At 42.5% G+C, this 19,411-nt stretch overlaps 1 protein-coding gene, 2 non-coding genes and 1 pseudogene across 4 annotated transcripts; 3 read left to right on the forward strand and 1 right to left on the reverse strand.

The window, feature by feature from the left end:
- The first annotated feature begins 372 nt into the window (after window positions 1-372).
- On the forward strand, window positions 373-445 carry trnaf-gaa. The gene has a single exon. It is a non-coding gene; the product is annotated as a tRNA-Phe (tRNA).
- A 140-nt stretch (window positions 446-585) lies between these two features.
- Window positions 586-658, forward strand: trnaf-gaa. Its single transcript has one exon. It is a non-coding gene; the product is annotated as a tRNA-Phe (tRNA).
- A 3,097-nt stretch (window positions 659-3,755) lies between these two features.
- Window positions 3,756-7,820, forward strand: LOC123960344 (annotated as a pseudogene).
- A 1,564-nt stretch (window positions 7,821-9,384) lies between these two features.
- LOC123960583 (actin, non-muscle 6.2-like) lies at window positions 9,385-15,112 on the reverse strand. Of its 2 annotated transcripts, none has more exons than XM_046035403.1 (8): window positions 14,984-15,112; window positions 12,952-13,083; window positions 11,935-12,045; window positions 11,316-11,400; window positions 10,838-11,002; window positions 10,481-10,672; window positions 10,098-10,279; window positions 9,385-9,528 (listed from the first exon to the last, which is right to left on the reverse strand). In XM_046035403.1, the coding sequence occupies exons 1-8, from the start codon at window positions 15,104-15,106 to the stop codon at window positions 9,385-9,387; spliced, it is 1,134 nt and encodes a 377-aa protein (XP_045891359.1). In that variant the 5' UTR covers window positions 15,107-15,112. The 2 variants fall into 2 exon arrangements, with proteins under 2 accessions (XP_045891359.1, XP_045891360.1); XM_046035404.1 differs by having other exon boundaries at window positions 10,844-11,002; window positions 14,984-15,109.
- Between the last annotated feature and the right edge of the window lie 4,299 nt (window positions 15,113-19,411).

The raw sequence follows: 19,411 nt of genomic DNA on the forward strand, positions 1-19,411 counted from the left end.
CCTCGACATCCTGTCCATGGCTATCGCAAACAGGATTGGTGACAAAGCGCAGCCCTGGCGAAGGCCAACCCTCACCTGGAAAAAGTCCGACTTACAGCCGAGTACTCGGACACAGTTCTCGCTTTGGATGTACAGGGATTGGATAGCCCTGAGACGGGACCCCCTCACCCCGCACTACATATTCCATCTAATTTAGGAAACCGTTTTTAGACACTGGATTAAAATGCTATTTAGGTCAAAGTATATGTTTTTAATGATGAGGGAATACAATCAAAATATTTGCTTTAAAGCTCAAGAGTACCTGTGCTGCATTATCTCAGAAACGTTATCCTATGCTAGATCGGCCTCTGGTGGGCAGATGGGGCAACAGCGGCCGAAATAGCTCAGCTGGGAGCGCGTTAGACTGAAGATCTAAAGGTCCCTGGTTCGATCCCGGGTTTCGGCAAGAGCCCGGTGGCTTTTGATGACACAGAGGGAATACAATCAAAATATTTGCTTTAAAGCTCAAGAGTACCTGTGCTGCGTTATCTCAGCAACGTTATCCTATGCTAGATCGGCCTCTGGTGGGCAGACGAGGCAACAGCGGCCGAAATAGCTCAGCTGGGAGAGCATTAGACTGAAGATCTAAAGGTCCCTGGTTCGATCCCGGGTTTCGGCAAGAGCCCGGTGGCTTTTGATGGCACAGGCAATACTTTGAAAAGTGAAATGCTAATTTGACTTTGTGCTGTGAAACCGAAGAAACAGTGGATGTGAAACCCAAAGAAGAGATTCTACCGAGAAATACACCCACTATAACCATTGTGTTTTGTAAAAGCCTTGACTTTCCCTGAACAGGCAGCATATTACACCACACTGCATCCACACACATTCCTTCCATCCATCTTCATCTGCTTATCCGGGGTCGGGGCGCGGGGGCAGCAGCTCCAGCAGGGGACCCCAAACTTCTCTTTACCGAGCCACATTAACCAGCTCTGACCGGGGGATCCCGGGGCGTTCCCAGGCCAGTGTGGAGATACAATCCCTCCACCTAGTCCTGGGTCTTCCCCTAGGCCTCCTCCCAGCTGGACGTGCCTGGAACACCTCCCTAGGGAGGCGTTCAGGAGGCATCCTTACCAGATGCCCAAACCACCTCAACTGGCTCCTTTCGACGCAAAGGAGCAGCGGCTCTACTCTGAGCTCCTTGCGGATGGCTGAGCTTCTCACCTTATCTCTAAGGGAGACACCAGCCACCCGCCTGAGGAAACCCATATCGGCCGCTTGTACCCGCGACCTCGTTCTGTCGGTCATGACCCAGCCTTCATGACCATAGGTGAGGGTAGGAACGAAAATTGACCGGCGGATCGAGAGCTTTGCCTTACGGCTCGGCTCTCATTTTTGTCACAACGGTGCGGTAAAGCGAGTGCAATACTGCCCCCGCTGCTCCGATTCTGCGGCCAATCTCCTGCTCCAGTCTCCCCTCACGCAGCGGTGGTTTGTTTGTTTGCCGGCGGAGACGTTCCCTGATGTGGATGGCGAGTTCAATCTCAAAACGTTTTGCACCGGTTTGCAACATTTCGGATTGAACGACATGTTTTCTTGCAACGTTGCGCAATTTTCTGCAATGGGCTTCCAGGTATGATTTCTTCCGTTTGGTGGGCGTGTCTCAGGTGTTACCCAATCAGCTGCGACCAGTTCGTAAACACAACGGTGTAAAAAAGGCTGGAAAATTCAGTGCGCTTGTGTACTCAGCAGGTTGTTCAGGGAACCACCGTTTTGATTGAAAAAAAAAGCTTTGCTGCGTTTTATTGGCTCTGAACTCTCCCGGGGTGTGGATAATGCCACAGATAACCTACCAAAGGAGACCGTCGTGTGACAGCTACTTGTGGATAGGCTACTACGTCGCCAGTGCTCAACGTCATTGATAAGCTCGTCGCCGTCAGGCTTGAATTTTTTCATTCAAACTACTTCTTTTTTTATTGGCGGTTGCAAAACTAGCCAAGAGGTGCATTACCGCTACCAACTGGACTGGAGTGTGGAACCAGAGATTGATTTCAATACAAGGAGAATAGGCCTACATGTTCAAGGAGTTTGGAACCAGAGATTGATTTCAATACAAGGAGAATAGGCCTACATGTTCAAGCCTTTTTTGTCATTAAAAGTGTTGCTGTAAAAATACTTGAAAGTTCAAGAATAAATTTTACACAAAAATATAAAAGGAGGGTGATCTTTTAAGCAATATTATATGGATATAATATTTATCCAAGATATTAATCAACTTAATTATGTAAGTTGTCAGCTGAGAAGTTTGTACAAAAAACCCCCAGTACTTTAGCTTTGTTAGTATTTCTTTTTCGAACTTTTTAAAAGGTGCTTTTGTAAATCAAACCAAATGCGTGAAAAATAACTAGAAATATGTTCATTATATTCCCCCTCCCAATCCCAAAACATTTACAGTTGTAAAATAAAAAGGATCTTTAAACGGGTTTGACCATTGTTCAATGAACTCCTTGAGGCATAACAGTTTTATCTAGTTTTAAACTGTCTCCGATAAAGTAAAATAATAAAATTTCTACAAAAGACTCATCAGGGTCTCTAAAACTCACATAAAAAAATGTTATGATCAAGGTTATTATTTTTTGTTCAGTTAATAGTATTTAATCTGTTCATTAAAATTTTGTGCAATTTAACGATAGAACTTCAAGTTAGTTCAAAATGTCTGCTTATATTCTAGTGCATTTGTAGCAAAATCTTTGCCTTTCCTTCCAGAAACTTTGTTAGCATTGGACCTTGTCTTTTATTAGGCTGTAAAAACTCAATTAATTGTGGGGTTGACCTGTAGTTCCACACAAACGGGTGGTTGTGGAAAGCATGTCCAAGAAAACTGACAAATCTCTGCAAGTGTGAGAATGTTAACTCAAACATTTCAAAAACAGTCCAACATGCAGTTTAAAATTATAATAAAATTGCATCTTTTTTGTTTGCTGGTGCAGTGACTGAGCAATATAATGTTCTGAGGGAAGAGCTGCTCCTTTCTGCATTAACCCATTCCTGTTTCCAACATCAACTAAACAAAACAAAAAAAAACAACCCACCTAATTGTCATAACTTGAATAATTTGTTTCTCACAGACTGGATGCTGCTGTAAACTGGACTGGTCACACATGGTGATTAAAAAGGGTGCAGAACAAATATGAAAACCTTTTAAATATATGTTTTATCATCTAGTCTAGAGTGTTTTCTGTTCTGCCAGGGGAACAGACATTTGACAGGCAGACAGAAACTGAGCATGAAACAATCACCAGATAGAAACAGAATAAGACAAGATCCTAGGCCGGCACAGATTCAAACAAGAACAGAACTGAACATAAGTCAAAGGCAAGCTAAACACGCACACCGTACATGACAGATTATAAATGATAAATTGACTTTATCCTGGCCTGCCATCTAATGACTTGAAAAAAATTGGGCCCGATGCCAGACTTATTTGCTCATCTAAATTCTATTCAGTTCTAACATTTTGTCAACAAACTGCTTGAGAGCAGGGTAAACAAAGAATAAAGACAGGACATTGTTAAATAGCTTATAATAGCATTAATGACAGAAACAACATGAATAGCAATAACTAGCAACTTAAACAAAATAGTAGCCTACTACAAAGAACAAGAGAGAAAACAAGGGGTGGTGGCTTGTTTAAGAAGAGCGTAGCTTTTTAGGGTTTGTTATGGGAGAGAAATAAACACCATGTTGCTAATTAATCTACATGTTTCCTTTCAGAAATGGAAGACGAGGTCCCTGCCCTTGTTGTCGACAACGGCTCCGGCCTGTGCAGTGTGAGTGCCTGTTTTTGTGCCACCATGATTAGTGCTTCTGTGCTGTCCTTCAGTCCAGCTTTTTCCTGCCACTGGTAGGATTTCTTGAAATCAGCCACTTCTTCTATTTGTCTGTGGTACGTGCCGTGCAGCGGCTTGTCCCTCCATGAAGGTTCTTCATCTTCCTTGTCCTCACCTTCGGGTTTCTGCTGCCTGAGGTATTCGCTAAGCCCTTCATCTTTGGGGGCCATCTTCCTGATGTACTGCTGGATGTTTGTCGTTTCATCCTGGACAGTGGTCTTGACACTCACTAGCCCTCGGCCTCCCTCGCTACGCTTGGTGTACAGTCTCAGGTGCTGGATTCGGGGTGAAACCCTCCATGCATTGTGAAGAGCTTTCTTGTCTTGATGACAGTGGCCTCTATCTACCTCCTTTGGCCAGTTTATTATACCATTGGGGTATGTGACGACTGGCAGGGCGTATGTGTTGATGGCTCGGATCTTGTTCTTCCCAGTCAGCTGACTTTTCAGGACCTGCCTTACTCTCTGTATGTATTTAGTCTGGTGGACTTTCTTTCTGCCTCTTCATGGTTTCCATAAGCCTGCGGCACCTTAAGGTATTTTTAGCTGTCCTGAACATCTGCAATGTGGCCTTCTGGTAGTTCAATCCCCTCGATTCTGATCAACTTTCCTCTTTTTGATACCATGCGACCACACTTGTCCAGTCTGAACGAAATTCCAATGTCGTTGCTGTAGATCCTGGTAGTGTGGATCAGTGAGTCGATGTCTCGCTCATTTCTGGCATACAGCTTGATGTCATCCATGTAGAGGAGGTGACTGATGGTTGTTTCACTTCGGAATCGGTATCCGTAGCCAGTTTTTGTGATGATCTGGTTGAGGGGATTCAGGCCTATGCAGAACAGCAGCGGGGATAGTGCATCGCTTTGGTATATGCTGCACTTAATGGTGACTTGTGCAACTGGTTTTAATTGGCTTCCAGACTTGTCTTCCACAGCCCCATTGAGTTTTTCATGAAAGCTGTTAGTGTCCTGTTGATCTTGTACGTTTCCAAGCATTCCAGTATCCATGTGTGTGGCAGTGAGTCATAGGCTTTCTTGCAGTCAATCCAGGCGGTGCACAGATTGGTCTGCCTGGTCTTGCAGTCTCGAGTGACTGCTCTATCCCTTCTTGGCCCTGTCCATGTATTGAGCCATGTGCCTACTCTTTTTAGCTACAATGATGCCTGACAGGAGCTTCCATGTTGTGCAGAGGCAGGTTATTGGCTGGTAGTTGGATGGGATTGTTCCCTTCTGGGGGTCCTTCATGATCAGGACTGTCCATCCTTGGGTTAACCATTCTGGGTGGGTCCCATCCATCAGCAGTTGGTTCATTTGTGCTGCCAGGCATTCACGGAGTGCAGTTAGTTTCTTCAGCCAGTAAGTGCGGATCATGTCAAGGCCTGGTGCTGTCCAGAAAGGTGCAAGGAAAGGGCTACCTAAGAAATATATATCTGTATTGTGCAGGACATGACACAGATGCAGTACGTGGGAGACGATGCCTACAGCAAGAGAGATATCCTGACCCTACTACTAAGTACCCCATCAAGCACGGCATTGTCACCAACTGGGACAACATGGAGAAGGTAAAGATACTTACATACTTAAACAGCCAGAGAGCTGTGACTTCGATCTGTTTAAGTTTAGTAACAAATGATCAAGAACTTGTAAAAAGTGGCACAACTATAAAGTAGAAATTCTTACATTATTTATTAATATTTAGTACATATATATATATACATGTAATCATTAAATGGAGGAATATGCATCTATAAGCGAATGAAAATGCCCAACCAATGGCAGAAAGTTCTTGACATTTTGTTACTACACTTTGACTTATAGGTGCTTACTTACTGCTGGAAGCTTAATCTATAATTGCATTATAATTTTTTTTTTATAGATGTATGAATCAAACTCCCAGTGGTTTAGCATTTAATGGAAATACTCAAGTAAAAGTACAAGTACCTCAAAATTGTACTCATAATGTCCTTTTAACCATATATATATATATATATATATATATATATATATATATATATATATATCAAATTATTAAAAGCTGGAAAAAGCTTGACACCAACCATTCTTGACCTGAATATATTTTTATTTAACAGTAGTTTATAGTTACTATGATTCATCATTGAACTAGCAGCTGTTCTGTTGCTGCAGATTTGGCATCACACCTTCGACAACGAGCTCCGTGTTGCTCCTGAGGAGCATCCAGTCCTGCTGACCGAGGCTCCACTTAACCCCAAGGATAACAGGGAGAAGATGACACAGGTGTGTGTTTGTAACAACTTCTCAGAACCTATGGGTTTAGTTTTACCATCATCTCTCTCTGATCTGAAGAAAGAAAATCAAGGCACCAATGCATACTGCCCACGTGCAGCTTTAACTCCTTAGATTCTCTAGACTGAGACATTAACAGCTGGACATTTTTTCTAAATATATGCTTACTTCTATCTCTTCTAACTTGTAATACAGTTCCTGTATACAAACGGGAGAAAAACAAGCTACAGGGTTCAGATGTCATGCCTTCCACAGTGACATGTCATGTTTTACTGACATATTTCTCCTGTTGTAGCGTCTCTGCATTGCTGTCCTATAAAATCCAGAGGAGAATTTAAAATCCTTCTTCTCACCTACAAAGCTCTTAATGGTCAGGCACCATCTGGTCTTAAAGAGCTCATAGTACCTTACTACCCCTCCAGAGCACTGCGCTCCCAGAATGCAGGGTTACTTGTGGTTGCTAGAGTTTCCAAAAGTAGAAGGCGAACCAGACAGTCAGCTAACAAAGCTGTTATCTCTTGTGTTATTGTCCTTCTCCTTTTTCCTCCTATTGCCTTCTGCAGGTATTTCTGGCGCTGGAGTTGTGGAGTCTGGTTCCTGCTTCTAACATGTTACTGCTTAACACCCTTTGCTAACAATTGTTATTACTAATCCTACTTACTTATTATTATTATTATTATTATTATTGGGAATTGTTGGGACTATGGCAATAATTTTACAAAGAGTATGTTCTAGTCCTGCTCTATATGAAAAGCGCAATTAGATAGCAATTGTTGTCAAAACTGAATTGGGTTGAGTCTTTCTCTTTGGTTCAGATTATGTTCGAGAAATTCAAGTGTCCTGCCATGTATGTGGCCTCCCAGGCAGTCCTGTCACTGTACTACTCTGGTAAAACCACAGGTGAGAAGTCAAATACAACCATAAACATCTCTCTGAGCTGTAATGTCTTAAAATAATTGCATTTGTTAAAAATTGGCTCGTTGCTTAAAAATGACATATATTTCCTAAATGGCTGTGTTTCCTTATTGCAGCATCATGAGGCCATTAGAGGAACTGCAGCTTAGCAAATTTCAGTGACGGCCTTGATGTTGAACTATGATCAGAATAACCACAGAAAGTGCATGTTCCTATTTTGTTATTGGGTCCTTTTTGTCTTGCAGGTATTGTGATAGGCTCTGGTGACGGTGTCAGCTACACTGTGCCAATCTACAAGGGTTACGCTCTGCCTCATGGTATCCTCCGTCTGGACCTGGCTGGCAGAGATCTGACTGACTGTCTGATAAAAAGTCTCATGGAGAGAGGCTACAGCTTCACCACCACTGGTATGATTTTGACCTAAAACAAATAGCATAGGCACGATTTATAATCTGGAGCTTCTACTTCCTTTTATAACAAGTGTAACTTTGTAAGTGATAAAATCCTGAATGGCTGCAGGCTTTTCATTTTCTGAATATTTAACTTTAGTGTCTTTTAACTCTCTAATTTCAGCTGAGCATGAGATTGTGCGTGACATTAAGGAGAAGCTCTGCTACGTGGCTCTGTATTTTAAGCAGGAGACACAGACGTCATCTTCCTCTTCCTCCCTGGAGAAGACTTATGAGCTTCCTAACGGACAGGTCATCACCATCGGCAATGAGAGGTTCAGCTTCCCCGAGACTCTCTTCCAGCCTTTATTAGTCGGTGGGTAACAAGGCCAGTAATGCAGGTCGTATCACTAAAGCAAATCATTTAAACAGACACTGGCAAGTGCTTTTAATAGATCTTGCACAGATTTTAAGTCAGTAACTATTGGCCATTAGACAGTTAGCATAAATATATTTTATGTTTCAGAGCCGTTTGTGGTCTTGTGTGCTAGAAATTAAAACCACAGTTACATTGAACACTAAATTACAGGGTTCCTATACAGTATGGAAAAGTATGGAATTTGATATCAGTCATGTCCATGTCTGGATAAATGTTTGGAGAACAATAGGGTATGGAAACACATCTGTGTTTACAGAATTTTATCCCCACTTTGTTTTCAAATATATAAAAATCAGAATAAAAAAAATAAAATAACTACAAAAAACTAAATCTAATGTTATGAAGATGGCCTACAAAAAACGCATCTTTGACCTGTGCATTCTTACTGTGTCTCAGGGCAACAACAAATCACATTATCTGGATCATGAGATTTTAGTATGCAAGTCAAAATGAAAGTGGAAATTACATTCCTGTGTAGGCAATGATTATTTGCTTACATGCATCCTGTATTCATCAAAACAAATGCCTTTGGTGAGGGAGTTCCCACTGTGACACATCCACCAATGTTTCCCAGAGCAAGACATTTAACCCCTAGCTGCTCAGGAGGTGTGCCACTTCTTACACATTTGTAAATTACCTTGGATAAAAACTTCAGCTAAATGTAACATAACTATGCACAGAACACGCAGAGGCATTTTAAATGCCTCAAGCAGCAATTGACGACATTAGAGGAGGTTTAAACATGTAACATTTTGCGTGCACTGTGACAAATTCAATGTATAGCACAGAGGAAAAAAGCCAAAAGTTGACATGCAATTTAATTCACTGAGATTGTTTAAGAGGAACATAAACATGGCTAACGTGACAACCCCTGTGTAGCCCAGTGAGACCTCTGTGGGAGTGATACCTCACTATCTTTGTTTTTGTCTGTTGAGGTGATCCTGGTACACCTCGGGCCTGTGGAAATAAAGCTCCACCTTGTCACAATCCATTCGTTTCTCTGCCACCCAGCCGATAATAATAGTAATAATAATCTTTATTTGTAGAGCACTTTTCAAAAACAAGTTACAAAGTGCTTTAACAAGTGTAAAGACAATAATACCCAAACCGTGGCCTGAGCAGCCTCTCAGCCACAGCATGTTTTGGTTTATTTAACTTGCTGACACACACACCTTACATTTAAACGCTTAGGTTTAGTATCTTTTGTTAATTGAAGCACTTTCGATCTTTACGCTGCTTTGTTCCCTCTTATGCCATGGCCCTTTAGCCAGGTTGTGACAGTAGAAAAACAGATGTTCACTGATAATACTGTTTGTTTTACTTTCAATACTTTATCACCAGAATCAGTGAAGGCTGTGGCCAGAGGAACATGTTGAAAGATGTCACAGGCTCAATTCATGTTGTATGTGACACCTTTTAGTCTCTTCATAAAGTGAACTAGACACATTTCTATTTTGATGAAAGCATGTTAACGCTGGGCAGAGGGGGGCGTCCATGACATGGGGCTTTCTAGAAGCACTTGCGGTAGACGATAGAGGCGCCAGACTCGTAATACTCCTGCTTGCTGATCCACATCCGCTGGAAAGTGGGGAGGGAAGCCAGGATGGAACCTCCGATCCATACAGAGTACTTCCTCTCTGGGGGTGCGATAATCTGAAGGTGAGGAAAGAAAACAGGTGAGACGTGATGCTCAGTATGAACAACAACTGCCTCCATCTCATAATTCTGCACTTCATTTTTATTGTTTTATTTTATTATGAGGGTGAAAGCATTAGCAGTTCTAGCAGACATTTCAGGATCAGAAACTGAATGAAATGAAAACTGCAAAGAATCTTTTTCATAACATGTTTTCACTTTAGTAATGTAAATATGCAAATATTTGATATCAGTGAACCAAACACACAAAATTAATATTTTAAACATCTAAATCCTAAAAGTTACAGTTTAAGTTTAATAAAATAAAATAAATTCTATTCAATAGAGGAGAGAATTTTGAAGATAAAGTAACTAATAATGTATTAAAATAAATAGAAGTTCACAGAAGTGTCTGTTTTCTGAAGATCTACAGATCAGATTCCCTAGTAAAATCAATTGTCACTTCAAGCACTATGTAAAGTCTAAGTAAGAAATATGTTTTATCAAAGGTACCTCTGAACCATTTCCTAAAAAAGTGATTCAAGTAGTCCCTTACTGATATGCATGAAAAAAACATGAAGCTGTACCTTGATTTTCATGGTGGGTGGGGCCAGAGCGGTGATCTCCTTCTGCATGCGGTCAGCGATGCTGGGGCACATGGTGGTGCCGCCGGACAGCACAGTGTTGGCGTACAGGTCCTTACGAATGTCCACGTCGCACTTCATGATAGTGTTGTAGGTCGTCTCGTGGATGCCAGCTGACTCCATTCCTGAAAACACGGATGAAACAAGAAAGAATTTAGTGTTTGATTTAACTGTGAAGTTAATTTGTTGCACATTTGTTGCAAGACCAGAAACTGCTTTGAGGCCGAGAAAACTTATTGACTGAGAAGAGCTCAGAAACTCTGTTCAGTCCTTTTAAAGGCACTTTTTCTTTAGTATAGCAGCTTGTGTTAATACTTGTTACTCACCAATGAATGAAGGCTGGAAGAGCGTCTCGGGGCAGCGGAACCTCTCGTTGCCGATGGTGATGACCTGTCCGTCAGGAAGCTCGTAGCTCTTCTCCAGGGTGGAAGAGGAAGCTGCCGTCTGCATCTCCAGCTCGAAGTCCAGAGCCACGTAGCAGAGCTTCTCCTTAATGTCACGCACGATCTCATGCTCAGCTGGAGATAGGGATTTGAAATGTTAGTTACAAAATGGACAAAAATAAGATATTCAGAAACTTGAAAAGCCATTTAGGAACTTTATATATTAGGATACACGTGTTTAAAAGGAAGTAGAAGCTCCAGACTATAAACTGGGCCTATACAATTTGTTTTAGGTCAAACTCGTACCAGAGGTGAAGCTGTAGCCTCTCTCAGTGAGGATCTTCATCAGATAGTCAGTCAGATGTCTGCCAGCCAGGTCCACAGTGAGGATGGCGTGAGGCAGAGCGTAACCCTCGTAGATGGGCACAGTGTGGCTGACACCGTCACCGGAGTCCATCACAATACCTGCAAGACAAACAGTTTATGATTACAAAAAGGAACAACACTTGCTGCGGTCATGGTTCAACATCATGGCTAGTAGCTCAGTGGGGACTTGGCTTAGGAACCGGAGGGTCATGGTTCAATTCCAGTATGGACCAGTCAAACTGAGTATGTACTGGTAGCTGGAGAGGTGCCAGTTCACCCGCTGGGCAATTCCGAAGATGCCCTTAAGCAATGTCCTGGACTTCTTCTGGAAATACAACTCATTTTTAGGCAGGAAGGAAATTCAATGTTGAGTAGACATTACAGCTCACAGAGATGTTTACGGACTTCTCACCTGTGGTACGACCGGAAGCGTACAGAGACAGGACGGCCTGGGTGGCGACATATAGGGCAGGACATCTGAATGTCTCAAACATGATCTGGATCAAAGAAGAAGAAGACGGGTGTTACTACAGAAGCTATGACATCTGAAGACGCACCAAAAAAACCCTGTAGCTTTTTTTCCCCTTCGCGTCTTTTACAGGAGCTGTGTTAAAGGTCCAGTGTGAAATATTTAGGAGGATCTATTGACAGAAATGCAATATAAGATACACAACTATGTTTAGTATAAAGACCTTACATAATGAACCGTTATGTTTTCATTACCTTGGAATGAGCCAATCATATCTACATACACACATACCCTTGGCCCGACCAGTCAAGGCAGACCCTTAGCCATGGTTCTGCTCGAGGTTTCTGCAACTTAATAGTTTTCCATCTCCTCTGTCGCCTAATGCTGCTCATGGTCGACAGAGCGTGACGAGGGGTGACTGTAAGTGAGCAGTTGGTTGCAATTTGCAACCTTCACTGATAATTGCCACTAAATCTTACACAGTGAACCTATAAGACTTGGACTGAATTTCTTCTGGTCAAAATAAACCCATCATTTTTAAGCATTTGTTCCAAACACACACCTGTGTCATCTTCTCCCTGTTGGCCGTGGGGTTGAGTGGAGGCTCGGTCAGCAGGACTGGATGCTCCTCAGGAGCAACACGGAGCTCGTTGTCGAAGGTGTGACGCCATATCTGCAGCAACAGGACAGCTGTAAGTTAACTATTAACTAACTAATTATAATAACTTTAAAGCTAATGTCAAATGTAGCGAAAATAAAAATATATGCAGAACAATTTAAGTCTGGTTGGTGTCAAGTTTTAAATATTTTGATATTTTCAGTGGTGGAAAGTACCTATGTACCTTACTCAAGTACATTTTTTAGGTACTTGTAATTTCACCTGAGTATTTCCATTAAATGCTAAGCCCTACTCCACTAAAATGTAGAAAGAGATGTACTATTTACTCTCACTACATGCGTTTGACAGCTCTGGTTACTTACATTATTAATACTACTATCAAATAAATTATGATTTAAGCCAGAGATTCCCACAGTGTGGTGGTGTAGCAATTATTTTTTGTGGAATTTTTCATGAAATAAAAGCTTGAATAAGAACTTTCCTTTGTAAGTTTAACTTCAAACTAAAAACATTAATTTATAGTTAGATCACAGGGAATGGCTACTCACACACCTCTTTCCCTCTGCCTCTCTCTCCCCTCCCTCTCTCTCAGACAGAGCCACCCGCACTGTACTAACAAATCCTCATATGGATCCTCTTTTAGTCCATATTATCTGTTTTTGAGGCTCTACACAGGGTGCGATTTGTGAGAAAACAGCAGAGGGATGTTTTGAAACGTCTCCTGTTAAGTCTGTTTTGCCAAATGCCAAGTGCTCGTTTATGTATGGAACTATGTTTCCAAGCATGCACTCCTGCGCATCCTTGAAAACATAGTTTGCAATGTGAAACTTCACTGAAAAAGGCTGCTCAAAACTACATGGCCCCTTTAATAAATAATTTAAGTTTTTCTATACAATATTCCTGCTACCATTTTACCAAGTTTATGACCATTTGTTATTAACATGTAGCATGTGTCTTCACCTTCTCCATGTCGTCCCAGTTAGTGATAATGCCGTGCTCGATGGGGTAGTTCAGGGTCAGGATGCCTCTCTTGCTCTGGGCCTCGTCTCCCACATAGCTGTCATTTCCTACCATTCCCACCATCCCCACAGCCTGCACACACACACAAACAAACTTTTAGAGTCACATGTTAATGTTTTAGTCAGCGGTACCTCTCCACTTTTCCCCTCTTGTTCTCAGCTGTTATCCCCCACCTTCTGGTTGCCTGTCTCTCTGTTTCCGCTGTGAGTGTGTTTGGTTTGTATGTGGGTGTGGCTCTCCTCCCTGGCTCCTGCACTCAGGTGCTCCACACATCTGCATCTCATCTAATGGGGCTGCAAAGGGGTTGAACTCTGTCCTGGGTGGCGGCAACATATTCTAATCGCTTTGTTTCCCTCTCTTTCCATGAGTTCTGTTCCCATCTAGAGGAGGAGTTTGACCACCGGGACACGCAGGTAACGCGGCCAAGCATCTTCTATGCTTACAGGGCAGAGGAGTGTGGCCGACTTCCGTGTGCAGTTTCAAACATTGGCAGCGGACTCATGGTGGAATTAGGAAGCCCTATGTGTTCGTTAATCTTTGAGCAAACAACTGAAGGATGAACTCGCAACCCATGAAGAACCCACTAATTTTAACACTCTTGTTTTCCTTGCTATTAGGGAGGACAATCGGTTGAGAAGACGCCACAGGGACAAGGGCCGACTGTCAGTTTCAGCTCAGCCATTGCCCCGTTGCAAGTCAGCTGTCTTTCAGGCCTGCTGGCCAACCTATCCCAAGCCTCTAGCCCCCTCACCTCGACGAGCCCATGCAGTTGTGACGAGCCCGGGTAACCCCTTTTGAACACGACCGCCGGATGAGAGCAGGTAAATGCCTGTACTGTGCCCGGTCAGGCCAAAAGAGGAGGCTTGCCAATGAGGCTGGGGGTATTTGGGAGTCAAGATGCTGTTAACTCTCCATCACTTGTTTGCATGCAAATCTCTGCCACTCTCTATTTCCTGCCTGTCCCTGGCCACCCCTGGTCCCACGTTGCCCTTGATTTTGTGACCAGCTTGCCTCCGTCACAAGGCAATACAGTCATTCTCACAGTTGTAGATTGTTTTTCCAAGGCTGTCCACTTCATTGCTCTTCCTAAGGTCCCTACAGGCCGTGAGACTGCTGACCTTGTAGTAACATGTGTTCCACCTGCACGTCATGCCTGCTGACATCATCTCCGACCTTGGCCCACAGTTCATATCTCAGGTCTGGAAAGCATTCTGTCAGGCAATTGGTGCTTCTGTGAGTCTATCATCTGTCTTCCAACCATAGACTAATGGGCAGTGTGAGAGAGCGAACCAGGACTTGGAGGCTGCACTGCGACCTCCAGTCCATGGATTGGATGAGTGTGCACAATTCTCGGTCATCTGCCGCCACACCTCTATTCCCATTCAAAGCTTTCCTGGACTATCAGCCAGCCCACAACAGTGAGCTGGCAGTCCCGTCGGTACACTCCCACCTTTGCGACTGCTGGATGATCTAGAAAGCTGCTAGGGCTGCGCTGATTCACTCTACTGCCAAGAACCGACAGATTGCGGATCAACACCGACTCTCAACTACTCCCCATATCAACCCCGGTCCAGCACACCAGTATTCGCCAGATCGTCCATATAACTTCAGTGGTACATGTCTAGGCTGTCTTATTCTCATTCTCTTTTGAGTATTCCCTCTCCGAGCCTAACCTTTGTGTGTTTTTCCCTCGCCTCACAGACTTCTTTGACCTGCCTGACCACCTGCCCTCATATCTCCGCTCCCAGCCAAGCCACGGCCCACTCAGTCTTCCCTGTCTGGATCAAGATCATTCCCCTTGCCCTCTGAGAACTGGGTTTGTGTTTCCCGCAATAAATCACCTTTTGGAACTGTGGACAGTTTTCTGCCTCTGTCGTGCTTTTGGGTCCAGTAAATGTACAAAACAGTTAAACTGCATTTATCTCTGTTAGATTTTAGAGTCATGATGCATGACATATGCTAGTGTTAGAACCTGGTCTCTGGGGTAACCGACGATGGACGGGAAGATGGCACGGGGGACATCGTCTCCGGCAACACCGGCCTTGCAAATGCCCGAGCCGTTGTCAACAACGAGGGCAGAGATCTCGTCTTCCATTTCTGAAAGGAAACATTTAGATTAATAAGACATGGTGCTTATTTCTCTCCTATAACATAGCTTCACCTCCTTCCTTGTGGTACTATTTTTTAAAGTAATTATTGCCATTCATGTTGTTGCTGTCATTAATAATACCATTATCAGCTATTCAACACTGTCCTGTCTTTATTTGTTCTTTGTTTACCCCACTATCTAAACAGTTTGCTAACAAACTGTTGGTGCGAAATAGTATTCTGGTTTTAGCAAACTTGTTGCTCAACAAATCAATACTATTTAATGTTATTTACACAAACAGCAGACTAAAGTATATGATTTCAGCATATAAAAGTTAGGATATCTAAAACTGTCAGTGGTTTTAACTGTTTTATGATAAACACTTATATTTATTCATTTAGCTGACGCTTTTATCCAAAGCAACTTACAATTGCTATATATGTCAGAGATCGCAAGCCTCTGGAGCAACTAGGGATTAAGTGTCTTGCTCAGGGACACAATGGTATCTTACAGTGGTTTCAAACCTGGGTCTCTCACACCAAAGGCATGTGTCTTATCCACTGCTTCATCACCACCGCTTCCGTTCCAGTGATGCAGCATCTTTCAACCTTGATGTGGGTGTGTTGTTGCAGAAACTTGTCAGCACTTAACTTGAGTTTAATGTGAGTATGAACTCTTCAAGTTCCTGATCTGTAAATTTTTCTCATAACACAAAACTGAAACTATCTTTTAATGCATCCCTCCCCCTTCAGCCCACAATGGCATGCCATTTTTCAGGCGTGACACTTCAGCCATCCAACCTGATCAACTTTACTTGTGTGACTCATCGGTCAGGATATTTCATCTAGGTTCAGCAGAACAAAAAACACTCCTCTTTAATAAACCATCTTTATTAATAATTTGTCATATTTGTAGCCTACTGCACCCTTTATAAATAACAATAAACACATTTCTTGAAATAACCTTGATTTTATTTAAAAAGCGAGATCAAGGGGTGTTCACCACACGTCCATATGTGACGAGTTGGGTGTGAGAATGTGTTGATAGTGGGTCTCTCATGCTACTCCCTGTTAACATGACAGATTCATTTCATTCTGGTTTGTTACTTGAAAAGTATATTTAATTTTATTATCATTTTAAACTGCATGTTAAGCTGATGGAAAATGTTTGAGTTAACATTTTCAAACTTGCAGTGATTTTGTCTGTTTTCTCAGACACGCTGATGATAACCCCATTAGAAAGAACTGTGTGCTAACAGCTTATTAAACAACATCTTATTAGAGCAAGACAAATACTAGCTTCTTACAGAATGTTCAAACTTTGCATTAAAACAAAAAACTAACTCTAACAACTTTACAGGATATTATGCTGTTTTGTGCATCCAGTTGGAACCTCTCTCTTAATTTCAAAGGGCTGAAAGAATCTTTTTTGCATTTCTAAAGCCAAAACAGCTTATTCATCCTGTCATCACCTGCCCGTCACACACCTGAAGTGATGAGTCTGATCAGTAAATCTGTTTGCTTTAGGAAATAGTTAGGAGAAAACAACAAAAAAACTGTCAGAATGGCACAGCTGGCTCACCTGTGCAGGTGTCAGGTGTGTCTGTATGTGAAGTCTTGCAGGTGTCCCTTCCCCAGATGTGCTTGGTGAATGCAGCATCAGGAGCCAAACTGAATTGATTTTGTTCGTGGTGTTGTCTATAAAAAGGTAAAGTTCTCTGGGCTGGCACTCTGATTGGCAAGAGCAGATTGTATAAGATCGCGTCCTGATTAGCTAGAGAAGGCATCTGTCACAAGAGGCAAGCAGGAAAAAACCTGTTTTTAAAATAACAACCAATCAGGTGTTGTCTGAAAGTGTATTTATTCAGTTAATTAGATCATGGTCATGGAGGTAGAATGCCTTTCAATATTTGACTAATCTGCTGTAATAATATTTTGAAAAAAAGGCTTCTCACAAACCTCAAAACGTTTCTCTTGACTAAAATTAAAAGTTATTGATTTACAAATAATGTCAGCTGGTAAAAGAAAATAAGTTGGCTTTACTTAAAAAAGGAGGCAAAGTCACTGCCTCAGAAAAATTACAGTTTTTCTCTATAACCAGGCATTTGAATCAAAATTTCAAAACATAAGTAAATTGTTTCAATTTTTCAAAAAGCACACCCATTTCTCTAAACTCTAAACACAAATCCCTTCATTTCTTATTGCCTACAATGTGGTCATTGAGAAAGCACTGACATTCAAAAAGGGACACCAGAGAGGAGGAGGAGGAGGAGGAGGAGGAAGAGGAAGAATCAGAGGAGGAGGAAATGCAGCATGGAGAGGAGTAAGAGGTAAAGGAAGAGAAAAAGTATAAGTTGGAGGAGGAAATGGTATTGGAGGAAGATGAGGAGGCAGAGCAGGAGTAAGGCAGAGGAGGAGAGAGGAGAGAGGAGGAGCAGGTGGAGAACAAGAGTCTCTGGTCTGTCCCAGATCAAAGACAGGATGCTGGGGCAGTATCATTTTTTGTTTGGTGTGTTGTACTGTGCAGTACAGTAAGAAATAATTTACATTTGTTTTCGTAGTACCAGCTTTTGTAGCATTGTTTTAAATTATCTCACCAGTGTGTAAGAATGTGTTGTAGTGTGTGTGTTATGTTTTGTCTGAAGGCAAAGTCTGGTTTTTCAGCAAGATTGAACGGTTTTGAGTGGAGAGCTTCATTTGACCTGAAAATAGGATGTTTGGGGAATTGGGTGAGAAGTTGTGGATTTGTGTTTAGAGTTTCAAGAAATATGTTTAAGCAATCAAGATGGTGCGTTAGAATAACTTGTTTATTCTGATTGTGCAGTCCTTAAATTAAGCAGGACAATTAACAAACTTTTTAAGTTTATGTTAATTGTGCTACTTCATTTAAGCTGCATAAATTTGTACGTTAACTCAGTGTTTGGCTGCTATTCCTGGAGCTCTTTCACCAGAGAAAAGCTCATGAACATCAGGGGTACAACTCCAGCGGATTGAGTTCCCACTTTTCTTGCGTCATCAGTGGAATTAATGGACATTTTGGGGAAGGGCTCTCTTGCTGTTGTTCGGTGCGGTGAAGCGCCGCAGGAGAGGGAAAAGAGCCGGGTCGCTCAGGCGTCTTCGCTGGCAGGGACCCTGCACACCGCTACCGGCAATATTTCTCTCCAACGTGTGCTTACTGTGCAACAAACTGGACGAACTTCACCTACTAGTGGGGAAAAACAGAGATTCTTCCATTCTTCCATCTTCCATTCTGTGCTTCACAGAGACGTGGCTGTGTGGACTGATACCGGACAGAGCTCTCCGGCAGATGTGATGTCTTGTAGGACATGTGAAACTTCATGTGGCACCATGAGTGTGAGATCACCATATCCTACTATGTCACTTTGTCATAGTACTTTACTGCCCCACCAGAGCACTGCGCTCCCAGAATGCACCTGTGGTTCCTAGAGTCTCCAAAAGTAGACTAGGAGCCAGAGCGTTCAGCTATCAAGCTCCTCTCCTGTGGAACCAGGTTCCAGTTTGGGTTCAGGATGCAGACACCATCTCCACATTTAAGAGTAGGCTTAAGACTTTCCTCTTTGATAAAGCTTATAGTTAGGGCTGGCTCAGGTGAGTCCTGAACCATCCCTTAGTTATGCTGCTATAGGCCTAGACTGCCGGGGGATTTCCCATGATGCACTGAGCTCCTCTCTCCTCTTCTTTCTCTCCCTCTGTATGCAACCTCATCCCATTATTGCATGTTACTAACTCGACTTCTTCCCTTTCTGCAGGTGTTTCTGGCTCTGGAGCTGTGGAGTCTGGATCTCTGGTTGCAAGTCATAGTTTATGAATGAGTGAGTATAATATTTTAGCCAAAACAATGCATTAAAGGTGGAGTAAACTATTCTAATCCTATACACACCTTTTTTATGAAATTCAGCAAATATCTATATATATAGAATAATAGCTATATTCCTAGACTGCCGGGGGACCCATGATGCACTGAGCTCTTCTCTCCTCCTCTCCCTCTCCATTTGTATGCATCCTCTCTCCCATAGTTTTGTGCTTTCCCTCTCCTTTCTCCTTCTGACAATTTCTGCATGTGTTTCTGGCTCTGGCACTGTGGGATCTGGATCTGTGGTTGCAGGCTTCCTACTGGCCCCATATTCCTACTTGATCAGTTGCTACAATTATTATTATTAGTCCAATTGTTAGTCATTAAATATTGCTATCATAATTAGTACTATTATTCATTTTCTCTCTGTACCATTACCACCTTAATTGTTTTTGTATTTCTGTGTGGATATTGTGTTGGCTGCCTCCCTTTGCTTTC

The sequence above is a fragment of the Micropterus dolomieu genome, linkage group LG21 (assembly GCF_021292245.1).
Source record: "Micropterus dolomieu isolate WLL.071019.BEF.003 ecotype Adirondacks linkage group LG21, ASM2129224v1, whole genome shotgun sequence".
Lineage (NCBI taxonomy): Eukaryota > Metazoa > Chordata > Actinopteri > Centrarchiformes > Centrarchidae > Micropterus > Micropterus dolomieu.